The 19,677-nt window shown below is 41.2% G+C and overlaps 2 protein-coding genes across 6 annotated transcripts in view; both read right to left on the reverse strand.

Annotated features, from left to right (window-relative positions):
• AFF1 (AF4/FMR2 family member 1) overlaps positions 1-19,677 on the reverse strand; it is a 214,738-nt gene that overhangs the window by 149,048 nt on the left and 46,013 nt on the right. The window lies entirely within an intron of this gene.
• On the reverse strand, positions 7,977-10,205 carry LOC117085349 (stress-70 protein, mitochondrial-like). The gene has a single exon (XM_033214153.1). The coding sequence runs from the start codon at positions 10,198-10,200 to the stop codon at positions 8,224-8,226; it is 1,977 nt and encodes a 658-aa protein (XP_033070044.1). The 5' UTR covers positions 10,201-10,205; the 3' UTR covers positions 7,977-8,223.

Consider the following 19,677-nt stretch of genomic DNA (forward strand, 5'->3'; position numbering starts at 1 on the left):
GCACTTTGGGAGGCCGAGGCGGGCGGATCACCTGAGGTCAGGAATTTGAGACAAGTCTGGCCAACACGGTAAAACCCCATCTCTACTAAAAATACCAAAATTAGCCAGGTATGGTGGTGGGCACCTGTAATCCCAGCTACTTGGGAGGCTGAGGCAAGAGAATCACTTGAACCTGGGAGACACAGTTTGCAGTGAGCTGAGATTGTACCACTGCACTCCAGCCTGGGCGACATAGCAAGACTCCCTCTCAAAAAAAAAAAAAAAGCCACCAGTTCTCCTCCCATGGTAGCCCACAAATTCATTAATCTTGAATGAATTCATCCATGAGGGCAGAGCCTTCATGATCCAATCACCTCTTAAAGTCTCCACCTTTCAATATTGTCACATTGGGTTTAAGTTTCAACATAAATTTTTGTGGGGTTTTTTTTTTTTTTTTTTTTTGAGAAAAGGTCTCATTCTGTTGCCCAGGCTGAAGTGCAGTGTTGCAATCTCAGTTCACTGCAGCCTCGGTCTCCCGGGCTCAAGCAATCCTCCTACCTTAGCCTCCTCAGTAGCTGGGGCTACAGGCACACGACACCACACCTGACTAATTTTGTAAAGACTGGTTTTTACCATGTTGTCTACGCTGATCTCAAACTCCTGGACTCAGGCGATCCACCTGCCTTGGCCTCCCACAGTGCTGCGATTATAGGTGTGAGCCACCACGCCTGGCCTAGAGACAATTTCTTACAGGATATCTAACACCCTTCCCAATTTGGACCAACTTCAGTAGCCTTATCATCCACTAAATCTCCCTCTGTCCCCTTCCCATCCCTTTCCCATGAACACCCTCCAGCCCCACACTTCTCTAATGCCATCAACCTTTTGCAGAGAGTATTTTCTCTTCATTAGAATGCCCCTTTCCCCCTTCTCCAGCTGAAGAACCCCTACTATTATCCAAACCCTAACATATGCAGCTCTTCTCAGAAGCCTTCTCTGATAGCTTATCCTTCACTCTACCCAACACAAGCTCCTAGTTCTCATGCATATCAAGTCATGAGGTTGGATGGGATCAAGGGGAGTGTTTGCTTGTTTGAGCAGAAAGGCAGACAAAAAAAAATGTAGCCAAAAGATAATTTCTGAAACAGAGAACTGCGAAGAACTCTGTTGCAGCTGGTAAGATTCCCTCTTACACATGTGTTTGCAGGTGAGATCTGCTCCCAGATTGCACAATCTGGGGTTCTCTCATTACACAATCAGTGGACTCTGATCCAGATTCACAAATAGAGCAAGTGAGGATCAGTGAACAATTTCCACATTTCAAAAAATCCAAAGGAAACCACATATCTGACCGTAAGAAGTGTGTGAAGGACTCCGCTCTGGGCCTTCCTGGAGCTTATGCCAACTCAGTGTGCTAGCACCAGTGAGCCCACACTGATCAGGAAGTCTAATTAGCAACTTCGTGTGTTTTGATTAATTCAAGTAAGAAAACAAATGCTTGTTTAAATATAGTTTATTTAGTAGGGGGACTCTTTTTTAGTGCCTTCAGGCAATTTAGTGTGCAGTTGAGTTAGAACCTGTGTTTTAGTGTCTTGTCACTTAAAGTGATGCTGCAGAGCAGCAGCTCTAACAGGAGAGGCCTATGAGAAATGCGGCCTTAGGTTCCATCCAGTTTCCTGAATCAGAATCTGGTTTTTTGGTTTGTTTTCTTTTTAATAAGATGGAATCTTGCTCTGTCTCCCAGGCTGGATGGCACAATCTCGGCCCACTGCAACCTCTGCCTCCCGGGTTCACATGATTCTCCTGCATCAGCCTCCTGAGTAGCTGGGATTACAGGCACACACCACCATGTCCAGCTAATTTTCTTGTATTTTTAGTAGAGATAGGGTTTCACTATATTGGCCAGGCTGGGTTTCGAACTCCTGACCTCATAATCCACCTGCCTCAGGCTCCCAAAGTGCTGGGATTACAGGAGTGAGCCATCGCGCCTGGCCCAGAATCTGCATTTTAACAAAATTGCAAGGTGATTCATACACTCATTGAACTCTGAGAAGCACTGCACTATACAATCTATGACGTTTAGGAATTCCATAAACTCTCAAAGACAAGTGTCCAAAATTACTACCATTATTCAGTTTGAAACAGTCTCTGAACAGTATTGTGGCATAGTCATCTATGAGTTAGGGGCTTTTCCTGCCCTTGGAACTATCCCTAAATTTTCCTGAACACTATAAGGGAAGGGGAAGGATTTAAGAACTGGAAATTAGGAGATATTCCTCAATCTCTGCAGGGATGTTTTCCTCTTTTGTGGGAGAAAAAACTATATACATAGGCAAGCCACAAAGATCAGTAAATTGCAGCTCATAAGTTATACTAAGATCTGGTCTCCTCACACGTAAGAGAGGTTACATCAACTACTGGCATTTTCTGTGATACCTAGCCTGTTGTAAATGTGCTGTTTTTATTCCTAGCAAACATTTGAATCCAAACACTTCAAAACGACATTGGAGGTATGGATTTTACCTTCCATCTGAGGACTGAGGCTGTCTTCCAAAAAGTCAGGGGAGTTTATTTATTGAGGCTTATTGGTTGTGGACTCTGTTTCCTACCTAGGTCACATGCAAAACAGGAAGATTAAAACTAAATCAAATCGGCTGGGCGCGGTGGCTCACATCTGTAATCCCAGCACTTTGGGAGGCCGAGGCGGGCGGATCACGAGGTCAGGAGATCGAGACCATCCTGGCTAACACGGTGAAACCCCTCTCTACTAAAAATGCAAAAAATTAGCCCAGCGTGGTGGTGGGCGCCTGTAGTCCCAGCTACTCGGGAGGCTGAGGCAGGAGAATAGCGTGAACCCAGGGGGAGGAGCTTGCAGTGAGCCAAGATCACACCACTGCACTCCAGCCTGGGCAACAGAGGGAGACTGTCTCCAAAATAAATAAATAAATAAATAAAATCAACATTTATTGAGCATTTATTATGTCTAAAGCCCATGCAACCCTACAGAAAAGCATGTTTTTTAAAAACTCTTTGTCTTCTGAGAACTTACTCAAAGAAAGGGCTACTCCATTTTCTAAATCCTAAATGTCTTGAAATTACAATGAATCTAGAGAACAAAAAGTTGATTAATAACCAATTACACATATTTTCATGATCAAGGACCTATATGTTATTGAACTGATTAAATTTTGTCATTTTAAACATCATGTTTAAGAATTCATTTAAGAAAATTACAGAAGTTGTAGCAATAGAGTTTTTGAGGTTTACAGTATTTCCTATGTTCTCAGAAAGGAGGGGGTCTTCCCTCGCTAATCCAATTAGAACTTTGTGAAGGTCAGAACTCTCAGCTAGCAACTCTGCTCCCAACTGACAGACTTGTTAGTGCCCTTACAAGTCACTGACACCTCAAAGCTGGCCAGCTTCAGGCCTTACAACACTTAACAACTTAGTGGGTCCCTACACTGTCACTTGGGAATTCACATAAAGATGACTTTCTTTCCCATATGATCATGTTCCCTCAGTACACGTGGTTGAGACGCTTAGTAACAATCTTAGATACCACAGTCCAGCAAAATGGCAAGGAAGGTGTTAGGAATTAATTTTGTAAGTAATATGAATTTACTGAGCATGCACAATATTCCTGGCTCTAAGTACTTCCCCCATATTAAATTAATTCCAGCCACAAGCCTTTAAGCCAAATACAATATCACCATCCTTGCTTCAGAGATAAGAAAAATGAGGCCCTGAGAAAATGGGCAATTTTCTCAGTCATGCAAACTGGTTAAGTGGTAGGACTGAGATATAAGCCTGCACTCGAGAGTCCATAGTCTTCATCACTGTGCTGCAGTCTCTCTTGATAAGTTATTGTTACACTCTTGAGGAAGCAGTCATAGAATCCTATGACGTTTTACAAGCCTTTGGAAAATCACTTTTTCCATATCATATCTAGGTATGTTTCAGCACAGCACTCCCAAATTTGATGTTACTTTCGAGCTCAGTTAGACGGCTTCTGCAAAAGGCAAATAGTAATGTATTATCACGGTTGGTTTGGTTTTCTCAAGGAGTGTCTGAGGGTTGAAAGAAAATTCAATACGTAGGACCAAAGCATCTACCATATTTCAATAATGGAAAAGGATGTTAAAAAAAAAAAAAAAAAAAAGCAATTTGAAGTAAACATGAAAACCCAGTCCTGTTGGATTAATTTGTTGATTTATTTTCCAGATGTTTCAGGTACCATAAACACTAAAGTCTCTGTAGTGATGAGGACACTCATTTTCATTTTGTGACTATAAAGTGATTTTACAAGAACCTGAGTCAAAACAATTTCAACAGTATTTTTCTCTTTTGTACACAAATATATAGCTGCAGAAGGTTATATATGTTATGTTGGTTACATATTTCTTTTTTTTTTTTTTTTTTGGAGACAGAGTCTTGCTCTGTTACCCAGGTTGGAGTGCAGTGGTGCCATCTCCACTCACTGGAAGCTCGCAAGCTCCACCTCCCAAGTTCACGCTATTCTCCTGTCTCAGCCTCCTGAGTAGCTGGGACTAAGGCACCTGCCACCACACACAGCTAATTTTTTGTATTTTTAGTAGAGACAGGGTTTCACCATGTTAGCCAGGATGGTCTCCATCTCCTGACCTTGTGATCTGCCCGCCTCGGCCTCCCAAAGTGCTGGGACTACAGGCTTGAGCCACCACGCCCGGCCTTTTTTTTTTTTTTTTTTTGAGATGGAGTCTTGCTCTGTCACCCAGGCTGGAGTGCAATGGCGTGATCTCGGCTCACTGCAAGCTCCACCTGGGTTCAAGTAATTCTCCTGCCTCAGCCTCCTGAGTAGCTGGGATTACAGGCGCCCACCACCACGCCCAACTAATTTTTATATTTTTAATAGAGACAAGGTTTCACTATGTTGGCCAAACTGGTCTCAAACTCCTGACCTCAGATGATCTGCCCACCTCGGCCTCCCAAAGTGCTGGGATCACAGGCGTAAGCTACCACACCCAGCCTAGGTTACATATTTCTAACAAGCTCAAATAAGCAGATCACAGCTGAGGGAACAAAACAAAATAATAAATAAACAACTTTTTTCCACCCAAACAGTTTTCTCATTTATTCTCAGAGTTGAATCATGTTCCTGGGAAACACACCATTTGGGGCAGCCTCACATTGCCTACATGTAATATTTAAGCTTTGGTTTTTTGATAAACCTTGATGACACCAATTTCATATTACTCAAGTCACCATTTACGAGATACTCCTTTCACTCCCGTACTTGCTGGCCACTAATGGCTAGCAGTGTTGCTCATGAATGGCAACCCCTCTGAAACCACACTTGGGGTGCTCCAGGGATTCAAGAAGTTTGGTTCCCCTCTGGTGTGAAGCTCTCCAGAGATTAGTCTTGAGGCCTTACGTTTTCTTCATACCACTTGGATATCAACAGCTGACCAAAGCTTTTGGATATTACCAAAGAAGAGGGCCAGTGGTTCCTCCTGAAGGCATCTTGCTCTGTCTCCCACAGGTTAGGCAGTTTTTTGTTTTTTGTTTTTGTTTTTTTAAAATAGGGACAAGGTCTCACTATACTTCCCAGACTGGTCTCGAACTCCTGGCTTCAAGCAATTCTGCCTAGGCCTCCCAAAGTGCTGGAATTACAGGTATAAGCCACCCCACCTGGCCAGTTTCACAGTATTTTATTATTATTATTATTATCATATTATACTTTAAGTTCTGGGATACATGTGCAGAACGTGCAGGTTACATAGGTATACACATGCTAAGGTTGTCTGCTGCACCCATCGACCTGTCATCTACATTAGGTACTTCTCCTAATGCTATCCCTCCTCTAGTTCCCCACCCCTCGACAGGCCCCGGTGTGTGATGTTCCCCTCCCTGTGTCCATGTGTTCTCATTGTTTAATTGCCACTTAGGAGTGAGAACATGTGGTGTTTGGTTTGCTGTCCTTGCAATAGTTTGCTGAGAATGATGGTTTCCAGCTTCATCCATGTCCCTGCAAAGGACATGAACGGATCCTTTTTTATGTCTGCATAGTATTCCACGGTATATATGTGCCACGTTTTCTTTATCCAGTCTATCATTGATAGGCATTTGGGTTGGTTCCAAGTCTTTGCTATTGTGAATAGTGCTGCAATACGCATATGTCTGTATGTGTCTTTATAGCAGAATTATTTATAATCCTTTGGGTATATACCCAGTAATGGGATTGCTGGGTCAAATGATATTTCTGGTTCTAGATCCTTGAGGAATCACCACACTGTCTTCCACAATGGTTGAACTAATTTACACTCCCATCAACAGTGTAAAAGCATTCCCATTTCTCCACATCCTCTTCAGCATCCGTTGTTTCCTGACTTTTTAATGATCACCATTCTAACTGGCAGGAGATGGTATCTCATTGTGGTTTTGATTTGCATTTCTCTAATGACCAGTGATGAGCTGTTTTTCATATGTTTGTTGGCTGCATAAATGTCTTCTTTTGAGAAGTGTCTGTTCATATCCTTCACCCACTTTTGGATGGGGTTGTTTTTTTCTTGTAAATTTGTTCCTTGTAGATTCTGGGTATTAGTCCTTTGTCAGATGGACAGATTGCAAAAATTTTCTCCCATTCTGTAGGTTGCCTGTTCACTCTGATGGTAGTTTCTTTTGCTGTGCAGAAGCTCTTTAGTTTAATTAGATCCCATTTGTCAATTTTGGCTTTTGTTGCCATTGCTTTTGGTGTTTTAGTCATTAAATCTTTGCCCATGCCTATGTCCTGAATGGTATTGCCTAGGTTTTCTTCTAGGGTTTTTATGGTTTTAGGTCTTACGTTTAAGTCTTTAATCCATCTTGAGTTAATTTTTGTATAAGGTATAAGGAAGGGGTCCAGTTTCAGTTTTCTGCATATGGCTAGTCAGTTTTCCCAACAGCATTTATTAAATAGGGAATTCTTTCCTCGTTGCTTGTTTTTGTCAGGTTTGTCAAAGATCAAATGGTTGTAGATGTGTGGCGTTACTTCTGAGGCCTCTGTTCTGTTCCATTGGTCTATATATCTATTTTAGTACCAGAATCATGCTGTTTTGGTTACTGTAGCCTTGTAGTATATAGTTTGAAGTCAGCATGATGCCTCAGCTTTGTTGTTTTTGCTTAGGATTGTCTTGGTTATATAGGCTCTTTTTTGGTTCCATATGAAATTTAAAGTAGTTTTTTCTAATTCTATGAAGAGTCAATGGTAGCTTGATAGGGATAGCATTGAATCTATAAATTACTTTGGGCAGTATGGCCATTTTCATGATATTGATTATTCCTATCCATGAGCATGGAATGTTTTTCCATTTGTTTGTGTCCTCTCTTATTTCCTTGAGCAGTGGTTTTTAATTATCCTTGAAGAGGTCCTTCACATCCCTTATAAGTTGTATTCCTAGGTACAGTTTCATAGTCTTAAGAAGATCCTACAGATAGGCAAATATCACATGTTTTTACTCAAATGTGGTATCTAAAAAAACAAGTTGATCTCATGAAGTAGAGAACCATATGATGGTGACCAGAGGCTGGGAGGCAGGGTATGGAGAGAGCTTGTTTAATGGTTAAAAACATACAGTTAGATGGAAGGAACAGGTTCTAGTGTTTGATAGCACAGTAGGGTGACTATAGTTAACAATAATTTATATAATAAATTATATTAATAATTTATATAATGAATATATATTTATATAATAAATATATATTATTTATATAATCTATTATTTATAATTTATTATGTAAATAATTTATATAATAAAAATATATAATATATATAATATGTAATAAAAAAACTCAAAGCAGTTGTAAGAGAAGGTTTGAAATGTTCTCAGCACAAACAAATGATAAATGTTTTAAGTGATGAATATCCTATTTGCCCTGATTTGATCATTACACATTATATACATGTATCTAATGTATATGTACCCCCATTAAGTATGTACAATTATTATTATTATTTTTTTTTTTTTTTTTTTTTTTTTTTTACTGTTAGAATCACCATCCATTAAATGATCACTAGCTAATGGTCACTAAATTTACAAATTAAGGAAATTACATATAGAATACTGCAAAAACACAGTAAAAAGACTGAAGTTTGCCCATTTCTGCTCAGGAAGTCTCTCCACTCCTAAGCTTCATGTTGTCCTTCTGGCTTCAAAATTTCTGCTATTACTGTTTTTCCTCCTTTTGATCTTCCTTTTGTTCCCCAGTGCCAGAACTTCCAGAGCCTTCTCACTCAGATGCCATCCTTTTGTATGCCATTTCGAAGAGCTTCAATGATGCCTGCTGAAGAGAAGATGCTGCCTGTCTAATGTTTTCTCCTGTTTCACTGTCTTTTCTAGCCAGGAGCTCCCTCATTTTGGAAATCTCTTCTTTCAGCTTGTTGCACTCATCAGCAGGTAATTGGTCCTTGAATTCTTCCATCTTGGTTTCTGTGTCGTGAATGATTCCTTCAGCCATATTAACTGCTTCCACTCGTTCCTTCTTTCGCCGGTCTTCCTCAGCATATTTCTCTGCATTTTTAACCATATTTTCAATATCATCTTTGCTTAACCCACCAGAAGACTGGATTACAATCTGCTGCTCACATCCTGTGCCTTTATCTTTAGCAGAAACATGTATGATCCCATTGGCATCAATGTCAAATGTAACTTCAATCTGAGGAACTCCTCGAGGGGCTGGTGGAATTCCAATCAAAGTAAACTGTCCAAGGAGTTTGTTGTCTCCAGCCATCTCTCTCTCACCCTGACACATTTTAATTTCCACTTGCGTCTGACCATCAGCGGCAGTAGAGAATACCTGGCTCTTCTTGGTTGGAATAGTGGTATTCCTATTAATAAGTTTGGTAAAGACACCTCCTAGAGTTTCAATACCAAGAGACAGGGGAGTGACATCAAGGAGCAGCACATCTGTGACATCACCGGCCAACACACCTCCCTGAATGGCAGCTCCAATGGCCACAGCCTCATCAGGATTGACAGCTTTACTTGGGGCTCTGCCAAAAAGATCCTGCACAGTCTGCTGAACCTTGGGCATCCTAGTCATGCCACCCACAAGAATCACTTCTCCTATGTCACTCTTGCTGACTTCTGCATCTTGCATAGCTTTTTGGCATGGAGCGATAGTCCTCCTGATTAGATCAGTGACAATCCCTTCAAATTGAGCACGGGTCAACTTCATATTCAAATGCTTGGGTCCAGAAGAATCCATTGTAAGATAGGGCAAATTGATATCAGTCTGCACAGATGAGGAGAGTTCACATTTAGCCTTTTCAGCAGCTTCCCGTACCCTCTGAAGTGCCAAGTTGTCTTTAGTCAAATCAACCCCTGTCTCTCTCTTGAACTCCTTCACAATGTGCCGTAGCAAGGCCTGGTCAAAGTCTTCCCCACCTAAGAAAGTGTCCCCATTTGTGGATTTCACCTCAAATACTCCTTTCTGAATTTCCAGGATAGAAATATCAAAAGTTCCACCACCTAAATCATATACAGCAATGACTTTGTCTTCTGATTTGTCTAGACCATAGGCAAGAGCAGCAGCTGTGGGCTCATTAATCACCCGAAGCACATTCAGTCCAGATATCTGGCCAGCATCTTTAGTGGCCTGTCTCTGCGAGTCATTGAAATAAGCTGGGACTGTGATCACAGCATTTTTTGCTGTGTGTCCCAAGTAATTTTCTGCAGTCTCTTTCATCTTCATCAACACAAATGCTCCAATTTGACTTGGAGAATACAGCTTCCCATGAGCCTCAACCCAGGCATCACCATTGGAGGCATGGACAATTTTAAAGGGAACATTTTTAATGTCTTTCTGTACTTCAGGATCATCATATCGCCGGCCAACAAGATGTTTGGTCGCATAAAATGTATTGTTTGGGTTGGTGACAGCCTGTCGCTTGGCTGGCATTCCGACAAGTCGCTCACCATCTGCTGTAAAGGCCACAACTAAAGGGGTGGTTCTGGCACCTTCGGCATTCTCCAGCACCTTTGCTTGTTTACCTTCCATAACTGCCACGCAGGAGTTGGTAGTACCCAAATCAATACCAACAACTGCGCCCTGGATTGCTTCTGATGCATAATCCCGCCTCGAAACAATTCTAAAAGCCTCATGACTAAGGCCATTCCAGCCATCCTGGTGGCGGGCGGCCGTAGGGCCCCGGGAGGCTGCGGCTCCCACGAGACGGGCTGCTGCAGTTCGGCTGGCGCTTATCATGGCGGATAGATCTACAATTATTATATATCAGAAAAAAAAAGAACTACTGAACCAGAAACTCTGGGGTTGGGGGTGGACGGGAATAACATTACCCCAGCTTATAACGGGAATTTTTTTTTTTTTTTTTAATCTCATTCTGTCCCCCAAGCTGAAGTACAGTGGCACAATCTCAGCTCACTGCAATCTCCACCTCCTGGACTCAGGCGATCCTCCTATATCAGCCTCTCGAGTAGCTGGGACTACAAGCATGTGCCACCATGCCCAGCTAATTTTTGTATTTTTAGCACAGATGGGGTTTCACTATGTTGGCCAGGCTGGTCTTGAACTCCTGGCCTCAAATAATCCATCCGCCTCAGCCTCCCAAGTACTGGGATTACAGGCATGAGCATTGCGCCTGGCCAGACTGAATGATTTTTAAAACACAAATAATAACTTGCAAAAAGAGGGTGGTGTGCTAAATCATTACTGTACGGTGGTTATTTGCTTCTGGTTTCCACATGGGTATTAATCAGTTATCACCTACTGAAGAATTAGGACTTCCACACAGAGGGTTGGCTCTCCACCAAGTCTAACTCATCCCAGTCTACAAAGTCTTGGTTGTCGAGACCCTAAATGACCCCTGACTCAAGGCCCAGAGCTGTTATGTTCAGATCCTGCTCAGGAGTGGGCAAATGGTCAGGAAGAGGGTAGAGAGCACCTTCCTAGGGTCAATCAGGCCATCCAGCCTGAGCCCTAAAGTTCCTGCCCCCAGAAGTAGATGCATTAAATAAAGTCTTATCAACAAGCAACACTATTGCATATACATTATAATAATAAGATTCTGAGAAGGAAATCAAGAGGAAGTGGCTATTATATAAGGGCTAGAGCAGAGCACAGAGAAAGCAGCAAAGACATTTAATCCTCTTCCTTATTTTACAGATAAGAAATTCAAGATAAGGGTTTTCAGTTTTAAATAAGCTTGAAGATGAGGATTTAAGGCAAGAGAATCGCTTGATGCCAGCAGTTTGAGACCAGCCCGGGCAACACAGCAAGATCCCCATCTCTACAAAAAATAATATGAAATTAGCCGGGTATGGTGGTGTGTACCTGTAGTACCAGCTACTCAGGAGACTGAGGCTGGAGGATCATTTATACCCAGTGAGCCATGCTCATACCACTGCACCCTAGCCTGGGCGACAGAGACCCTGTCTTTAAAAAATGATGATGATTTCAAAAATAATAACAATAACCACAATACTACTATGCTATCTAAAATGTTTCCTTTACTATTACTTAATATTAACATAATATTAATAAAATTTCCCTTAATAGCATCAAATATCTAATTAGTCTTCCAATTTAATTAGTGTGTTCATATCCAAACAGGATCCTTTTATTAAAGGGTTGATATGTCTCTTAGGCTTCTTTATATAATCTATATTCTTTTTTACAAGATTTATTTGTTGGGAGAAAAACAATTTTCTCACATTATGAATTTTGCTGACAGCATCCAAGAAGAATCCTTTAACATGTTTCTCAGTCTAATGTATGTTCTATAAACTGGCTTGGTCAGATTTCTGTCTAAATTTTTGGAAAGACTATTTCATAGGTGGTTTGTCTATACCTCATTAAATCACAAAAGGAGGCACAATAGTTATTTGTTTTTTAAAAATTCTTAACTTTAAACAATGGATTCAGGGCCAGGCACGGTGGCTCATGCCTGTAACCCAGCACTTTAGGAGGCCAAGGCAGGTGGATCACCTGCAGTCAGGAGTTCAAGACCAGCCTGGCCAACATAGTGAAATCCCGTCTCTACTAAAAATACAAAAATTAGCTGGGTGTGGTGGCAGGCGTCTATACTCCCAGATACTTGGGAGGCCAAGGCACAAGAATAGCTTGAATCCAGGAGGTAGAGGTTGCAGTGAGCCAAGGTCATTCCACTGCACTCCAGCCTGGGCAACAGAGTGAGACTCGGTCTCACATAAAATTCAATTAAATTAAGTTAAATTTTTAAAAAAAGATTCGGGTGTCATTAGCCACTTTAAGACATCCTATTATAAAGTTTCTCACCAACTCTTCACCTAATAGTATTATCAATTACTGGTAATCTTTGCTTATTCAGAGAAAGGATGCAAAATGATAATGTTATCACTTTTTATTAGCTATTTTTTTCTGTAAATAATTTTTTCTCTATCATTTAATTAGTTACACTGAGTTACAGTTTATTCAAAAAACTAGGATAAACAGTTGATTCTTTTTTCACTTTTTTAAAATTATGAGTTTGTTCTCTGCTATTTTCCAAAAGTAACTACTGGATTTTGCTGTTTAGTATCATCTTATTTTATTTTAATTTTTATTTATTTATTTATTTATTGAGATGGAGTTTTGCTCTTTTCACACAGGCTGGAGTGCAATGACATGATCTCGGTTCACTGCAATCTCTGCCTCCAGGGTTCAAGCAATTCTCCTGCCTCAGCCTCCCAAGGAGTTGGGATTACAGGCACCTACCAGCATGTCGAACGAAATTTTTTTTTTTTTTTTTTTTTTTTTTTTTTTTGAGACAATGTCTCACTGTTGTTGGCCCGGGCTGGAGTGCAATGGCACGATCTTGGCTCACTGCAACTTCCGCCTCCCAGATTCCAGGAATTCTCCTGCCTCAGCTTCCCGAGTAGCTGAGATTACAGGCGCCTGCTACCACACCCAGCTAATTTTTGTATTTTTAGTAGAGACGGAGTTTCATCATGTTGGTCAGAGTGGTCTCGAACACCTGACCTCAGATGATCCACCTGCCTCGACCTCCCAAAGTGCTGGGATTACAGGCATGAGCCACTATGCCTAGCAATCTTTGTATTTTTAGTAGAGACAGGGTTTCACCATGTTGGCCAGGCTGGTCTCAAACTCCTGACCTCAGGTGATCTCCCTGCCTTGGTCTCCCAAAGTTCTGGGATTACATGCATGAGCCCCTGAGCCCAGCCTAAAATATAATTTATATATATATAAATATATATATATTATATATCAACATATATTTATACATAATATAAAATATATTACATATTAATATATTTAATATTAATATACATGTGTTGTTAGTTTCCCTTTTCTATTAAATTTAGGATTACAGTGTTTTACTTAAACTGTTTGATTTTGTTTGTATCTCTTTTCTCTATTTGTTTCCTAACAAGTACAATAATAATACCAATACCATTACTAAACATGATTGCTAAGAACACTTTAAGATTTGTCTTTTTTATTTTTATTTTTTTAGATGGAGTCTCACTCTGCTGCCAGGCTGAAATGCAGTGGCATCATCACAGCTCACTGCAGCCTCAGCCTCTTGGGCTCAAGCAATCCTCCTGCTTCAGAATCCCAAGTAGCAGGACTACATGCCCAGCTACTTTTTAAAATTTTTAAATATACAAGATATTACTATGCTTCGCAGGCTGATGTCAAACTTCTGGACACAAGCAATCCTACCACCCCAGCCTCCGGAAGTGCTGGGATAACAAGCTTAAACCACTGTATCCAGCTTTCTTTCTTTTTCATCCTTAAGATGTTTCTCGGCCAGGCACGGTGGCTCACGCCTGTAATCCTAGCATTTTGGGAGGCTGAAGCGGGCGGATAGCCTGAGCTCAGAGTTCAAGACCAGCCTGGGCAACATGGTAAAACTCCGTCTCTACTAAAATACAAAAGAAATTAGCCGGCATAGTGATAGGCACCTATAGTTCCAGCTACTCGGGAGGCTGAGGTAGACTTGCTTGAACCCAGGAGACGGAAGTTGCATGAGCCGAGATCACATCACTGCACAACAGAGCAAGACTGTCTGTAAAACAAACAAACAAAAAAACAAGATGTATCTTACTAAGACGGTGCAAATTATTGTTTTTTAAAAGTCACTTGGGAAAAAAAGGTCACTTGAAATACAGTTCTCACTTTGCAAAGTAGTGCAGGACCATAGAAAGGACCGTGAAAGCCGAAACTGTGCAAAACCACCTTAATAATCAACAGGAAAAATTGCGATTGTTCATAGCATTTACAAATTTCTGTCAAAAATGCTAACAATTCTGTCACTTATACATTTATAAAGAAATGAAAAAAGTAAAATATTTAATAGGCTATGACTTAAAATATTAGATGCATTGACAAAGTACTTCATTTGTTTTTTGTTTTTTGCTTTCTTTTTGGTTTTTCATTTAAGACAGAGTCTCACTCTGTCACCCAGGCTGGAGTGCAGAGGTGCAGTCTTGGTTCAATGCAACCTCCACCTCCCGGTTTCATGCAATTCTCGGTAGCTTAGATTACAGATGTGCACCACCATGCCCAGCTAATTTTATATATCTATATCTATATCTATAGATTTATATCTATATAGATCTATATCTATCTATATAGATCCATACTAGATATAGATATATATTTTTTGAGACGGAGTCTTGCTCTTGTTGCTCAAGCTGGAGTGCAATGGTGCAATCTCAGCTCACTGCAACCTCTGCCTCCTGCGTTCAAGTGATTCTCCTGCCTCAGCCTCCTGAGTAGCTGCGACTACAAGCATGTGCCACATGCCCGGCTAATTTTGTACTTTTAGTAGAAATGGGGTTTCTCCATGTTGGTCAGGCTGGTTTCAAACTCCAGACCTCAGGTGATCCTCCCACCTCAGCCTCCCAATATACTGGGATTATAGGCATGAAACACTGTGCCTGTCCTTATTTTTAGTATTTTTAGTAGAGATGGGGCTTCACCATGTTGGCCAGGCTAGTTCTGAACTCCTGACTTCAAGTGATCTGCCCACCTTGGTCTCCTAAAGTGCTGGGAATACAGGCATGTGCCACCGTGCCTGACCTGACAAAATATTTTATTTCCTTGTGTCTTAGTCTAACTCAGGCTTTTAAAACAAAACACCAAAAACTGGGTTGCTTACAAACAACGGAAATTTATCTCTCACAGTTCTGGAGCTGGAAATCCAAGAGCAAGGCACTAGCAGATTCACTGTCTGGTAAAGGCTCACTTCCCAGTTAAAAAAGAAGGTGCCTTTGACTGGGCACGGTGGCTCATGCCTATAATCCCAGCACTTTGGGAGGCCAAGGCGGCTGGATCACTTGAGGTCAGGAGTTCGAGACCAGCCTGGTCAACATGATGAAACTCCTTCTCTACTAAAAATACAAAAATTAGCCGGGCATGGTGGCAGAAGCTAGTAGTCCCAGCTACTTGGGAGGCTGAGGTGGGAAAATCACTTGAACCTGGGAGCCAGAGGTTGCAGTGAGCCGAGATCGTGCCATTGCACTCCAGCCCGGTGACAGAGCAAGACTCTGTCTCAAAAAAAAAAAAAAAAAAAAAAAAAGGCGCCTTCTACTTGTGTCCTTACACGGTGGAAGGGGCAAACAAGCTCCCTCTCTTTTTTTTTTTTTTTTTTTTTTGAGACAGAGTCTCACTCTGTCGCCCAGACTGGAGTGTAGTGGTATGATGACTCACTGCAACCTCCACCTCCTGGGTTCAAGCAATTCTCTTGCCTCAGCCCCCTGAGTAGCTGGGATTACAGCCACCTGCCACCATGCCTGGATAGTTTCTTTTGTATTTTTAGTAGAGACAGGGTTTTGCCATGTTGGTCAGGCTGGGCTCAAACTCCTGACCTCAGGTGATCTGTCTGCCTCAGCCTCCCAAAGTGCTGGGATTACAGGCCCGAGCCACCACACCCAGCGCAAGCGCTCTCTTTTATAAGGGCACTAATCCCATTCATGAGGGTTCTACCCTCATGTCCTAATCACCATCAAAGACTCCACCTCTGAATACTGTCACTTTGGGGGTTAGAATTTCAACATATAAATTTGGGAGGGGAATACAAATAGACTACAGCACTTTGAAAAAAAAAAAAAAAAGATTTTTTTTCTTTGAACAGTGCTTGCCTTCTTCTTGTCATATAATTTCTGACACAATGTGAACATCTTTTCTTTGCCTTAGCAAACTGTTGTACTCCCTGCTAAGTATGGATCAACTTCCAACATTGAATCCTTTCCTCCCTCAATGTGGTAAAACATCTCTGCGAGTTTCTCTAATGCAAAGTGTTTGTGAGGCACCAATTCCTCTTCATCCTTTTCCTCACAATGACTTTCCTCATTTATACCAGTAAGTTGACTTTCAGTAAATTTCTTCACTGCACATTTCCACAGTCAGCTATTTCTTCTGTAACTTCATTAACATTCTATAGAATCTCACTTCAGTGCTGTCACTTCTCATTTATTTCCCGTGCTTTGATCTCTGTTGGTGAATTTCCTCTTTTGATGATCCATTTACGTAAAATATCACATGGGTTTATTACTGGGAGACAGGCAACACAACTACACGCCTTGCTGTCTGGGCATAAACTGAAGAGCATATGTTAGTGACCAGTTACCACCAGGCTTTAAGAGAAGGGAACGACTGGTTACAGATCATGATGCACATCTGTTATTTATAAAGTGATCTGTGGTATAACAAGCTAGAAGCAAACTTTGTGTTACAACTGGCCTAACTGAAATTTAAACCACTGTGTTGGGGGTTGGAGCTATTTAAACCATAATAACTAGGCCAGCGGTGCTGGCTCATACCCGTAATCCCAGAACTTTGGGGAGGTCGAGACAGGTGGATCCCTTGAGGCCAGGAGTTTGAGACCAGCCTGGCCAACATGGTGAAATCCCATCTCTACTAAAAATACAAAAATTAGCTGGGCGTGGTAGTGGGTGCCTGTAATCGCAGCTACTCAGGAGGCTGAGGCAGGAGAATTGCTTGAACCTGGGAGATGGAGATCGCAGTGAGCCGAGATCGCACCACTGCCCTCCAGCCTGATCACCAGAGCAAGACTCCATCTCAAAAATAAATAAAGAAAGAAAATAAATAAACAATAATAACTGAAACTTGTGCATATGAGAACTATGCAAAGCAAGGCCTACCTACGATTCCTCTCAGTAACTATAAATAATCAACTTAACTGTTAAGTTCATTTGTGTTACTTTCCTTCTTTTCGACGGGGGGGGGTGCCTCGGCCTCGCATAGTGCTGGGATTATAGGTGTGAGCCACCATGCCCAGCCATTACTTTAAAGGATGAGTTCCTCCCCCAACTTTTTAAAATTTTATTTTATAATTACATACCACATTTAATAGTTCCAAAGTAAGCCACAAAGCAAGGTACATTCAGGAAAGTCTAGCTTCTATCATTGTCTCCTCTATCTGTTCTCTTCTCCTCAATCAGTTTTTGAGTTTGCTTTCTATTAGTTATTCTTTTAACAGGACAACATTTTCATTTTTTTGAAGGTACAGGACAACATTTTCATTTTTTTACCCTTACTAAAGGTACCATTATTGTACATGTTGTCCTGTACCTTCAAAAAATAATATCTCTTACAGATTATGTAACAGTAGAAAATAGTCCATTTCCTTTTACAGGTATATTAATACTCTATTGTGTTGAAATTCCAAATGGGTTTCTTTTTTTATTTTCTTAGAGATCGGGTCTTACAATGCCCAGGCTGGAGTGCAGTGGCTATCCATCTGCACGCATAATCATAGCACACTGTGGCCTCAAACTATACTCCCACCTTAGCCTCCCAAGTAACTGAGATTACAAGGCATGTATCACCATGCCCAGCTGGGTTTTTTTTTTTTTTAAGCCAACTCTTTATTGATATTCGGATTATTTCCACTCTTTTGCTATTACATATAGTCTGTAATGAACAGATTTCTGGACATTCTTTTTATATTTTTGCCAGTGTATCTTAGATTCCTACAGGCCAGGTGCAGTGGCTTACACCTGTAATCCCAGCACTTTGGGAGGCAGAGGCGGGCGGATCACTGGAGGCCAGGAGTTCAAGACTAGTCAGGCCAACATGGTAAAACCCTGTCTCTACTAAAAACACAAGAATTAGCCAGGTGTGGTGGCATGTGCCTGTAGTCCCAGCTACTCGGGAGGCTGAGGCAGGAGAATCACTTGAACCCAGGAGGCAGAGGTTGCCGTGAGCTGAGGCCACGTCACTGCACTCCAGTCTGGGCAACAGAGTGAGACTCTGTCTCAAAAAAAAACAAAAACAAAAAAAAACAAAAAAAAAAAAAAAAACAAAAAAAAACAGAGTTAGATTCCTAGAGAGAGAGAGATTTCTAGAAGTGAACCTGGCTGACCAAAGGGCAAATACAAATGTTATTTTGCTACATATTGCCAAATTCTCCTAATACAGTCACAGCATTTTGCGTTTCCACCAGCTATGTACTTAAGTACAGTATCTTCCCCCTACAATCTTTTCAACAAGACGTGTTGTCAAACTTTATTTTTGCCACTCTGATAGACAAGATATGATAGCTAAATGTAGTTTCATTTGCATCTCCCTTTTTATGCATGAGTGAGTATCTTTTCATATTAAAGGGGCATTTAAAATTGTAACTGTTCTGACAGGTTTGATATTTTAAAATAAGAACTTTCAAATAAAATTTTCACAAAGATAAAAGGAACTATTAAAATCCTCCTTAAAAATCTGAGTAATTTAAAAACCCTTCTACCCCCATATAGGTGTTATTCATATCAGTTCATCTAATCAGCACATATTTATTGAGGATTTTGCTGTAGCAGAAGCTTCCTCTGTGTGTTAAGAGAGGCAGGGGCAGGCTGGGCGCAGAGGCTCATGCCTGTAATCTCAGCACTTTGGGAGGCCAAGGCAGGAGGATCACCTGAGGTCAAGGAGTTCGAGACCAGCCTGGCAAACATGGCGAAACCCCGTCTCTACTAAAATTACAAAAATCAGCCAGGCATCATGGCACACGCCTGTAATCCCAGCTACTCGGGAGGCTGAGGCAGGAGAATCACTTGAACCCAAGAGGCAGAGGTTGCAGTGAGTCGAGATCACGCCACTGCACTCCAGCATGGGCGACAGACCAAGACGCCGTCTCAAAAAAATAAAAAGAGAGGCAGATGCAAAGGAGACAGTATTCAGTAATTCCAGTGGTTTGAAGACCATTGGAGTTGAGAGTACATGAGGCAAACTTTCAATGGGGAACACTTCATTGAACCACAAGAGGAATAGCTTTCTGGGCTTTAGAGACAATCTGAGCAAAGAGTTACACATGGTCAAAACAGAACAAGCCTGTTTTCTATTTAAAAAGGGAAGCGGGAGATAGGGTGAGCTACAAGTGCCAGAAAATTATGGTGAGAAAAGCAGAGAGAGACTAACCAAATGCTTAGAAATACTGCTGTAATAAAACCTTGTAACTACGCACCTCCAGTAAAACATAATACCCAACACTGATTACGAAGTAAATCCAAGAAAGAGTAGTAAGAGCTCATGAAGGTCTTCTGGCTACAGACAAGGATGTATCCCACATTAAGTGGAATCATTTCTACTCAGGATTAAAATCCAAGAAACAAGCAGGCTTACTACGAAATTTTATATTATATTGATCATACCACTGCAATCCAGCTTGGGCAACAGAGCAAGACCCTGTCTCTAAAAGAATAAAAATTTAAAAAGAAACTACACTAT

Source organism: Trachypithecus francoisi, unplaced genomic scaffold, assembly GCF_009764315.1.
Source record: "Trachypithecus francoisi isolate TF-2019V2 unplaced genomic scaffold, Tfra_2.0 Lachesis_group1, whole genome shotgun sequence".
In the NCBI taxonomy this organism is placed as follows: domain Eukaryota; kingdom Metazoa; phylum Chordata; class Mammalia; order Primates; family Cercopithecidae; genus Trachypithecus; species Trachypithecus francoisi.

What these genes read in the sequence shown, in the direction of transcription:
- LOC117085349 (XM_033214153.1), bottom strand. Translation starts at nt 10,200, where the DNA reads ATGATAAGCGCCAGCCGAACTGCAGCAGCCCGTCTCGTGGGAGCCGCA.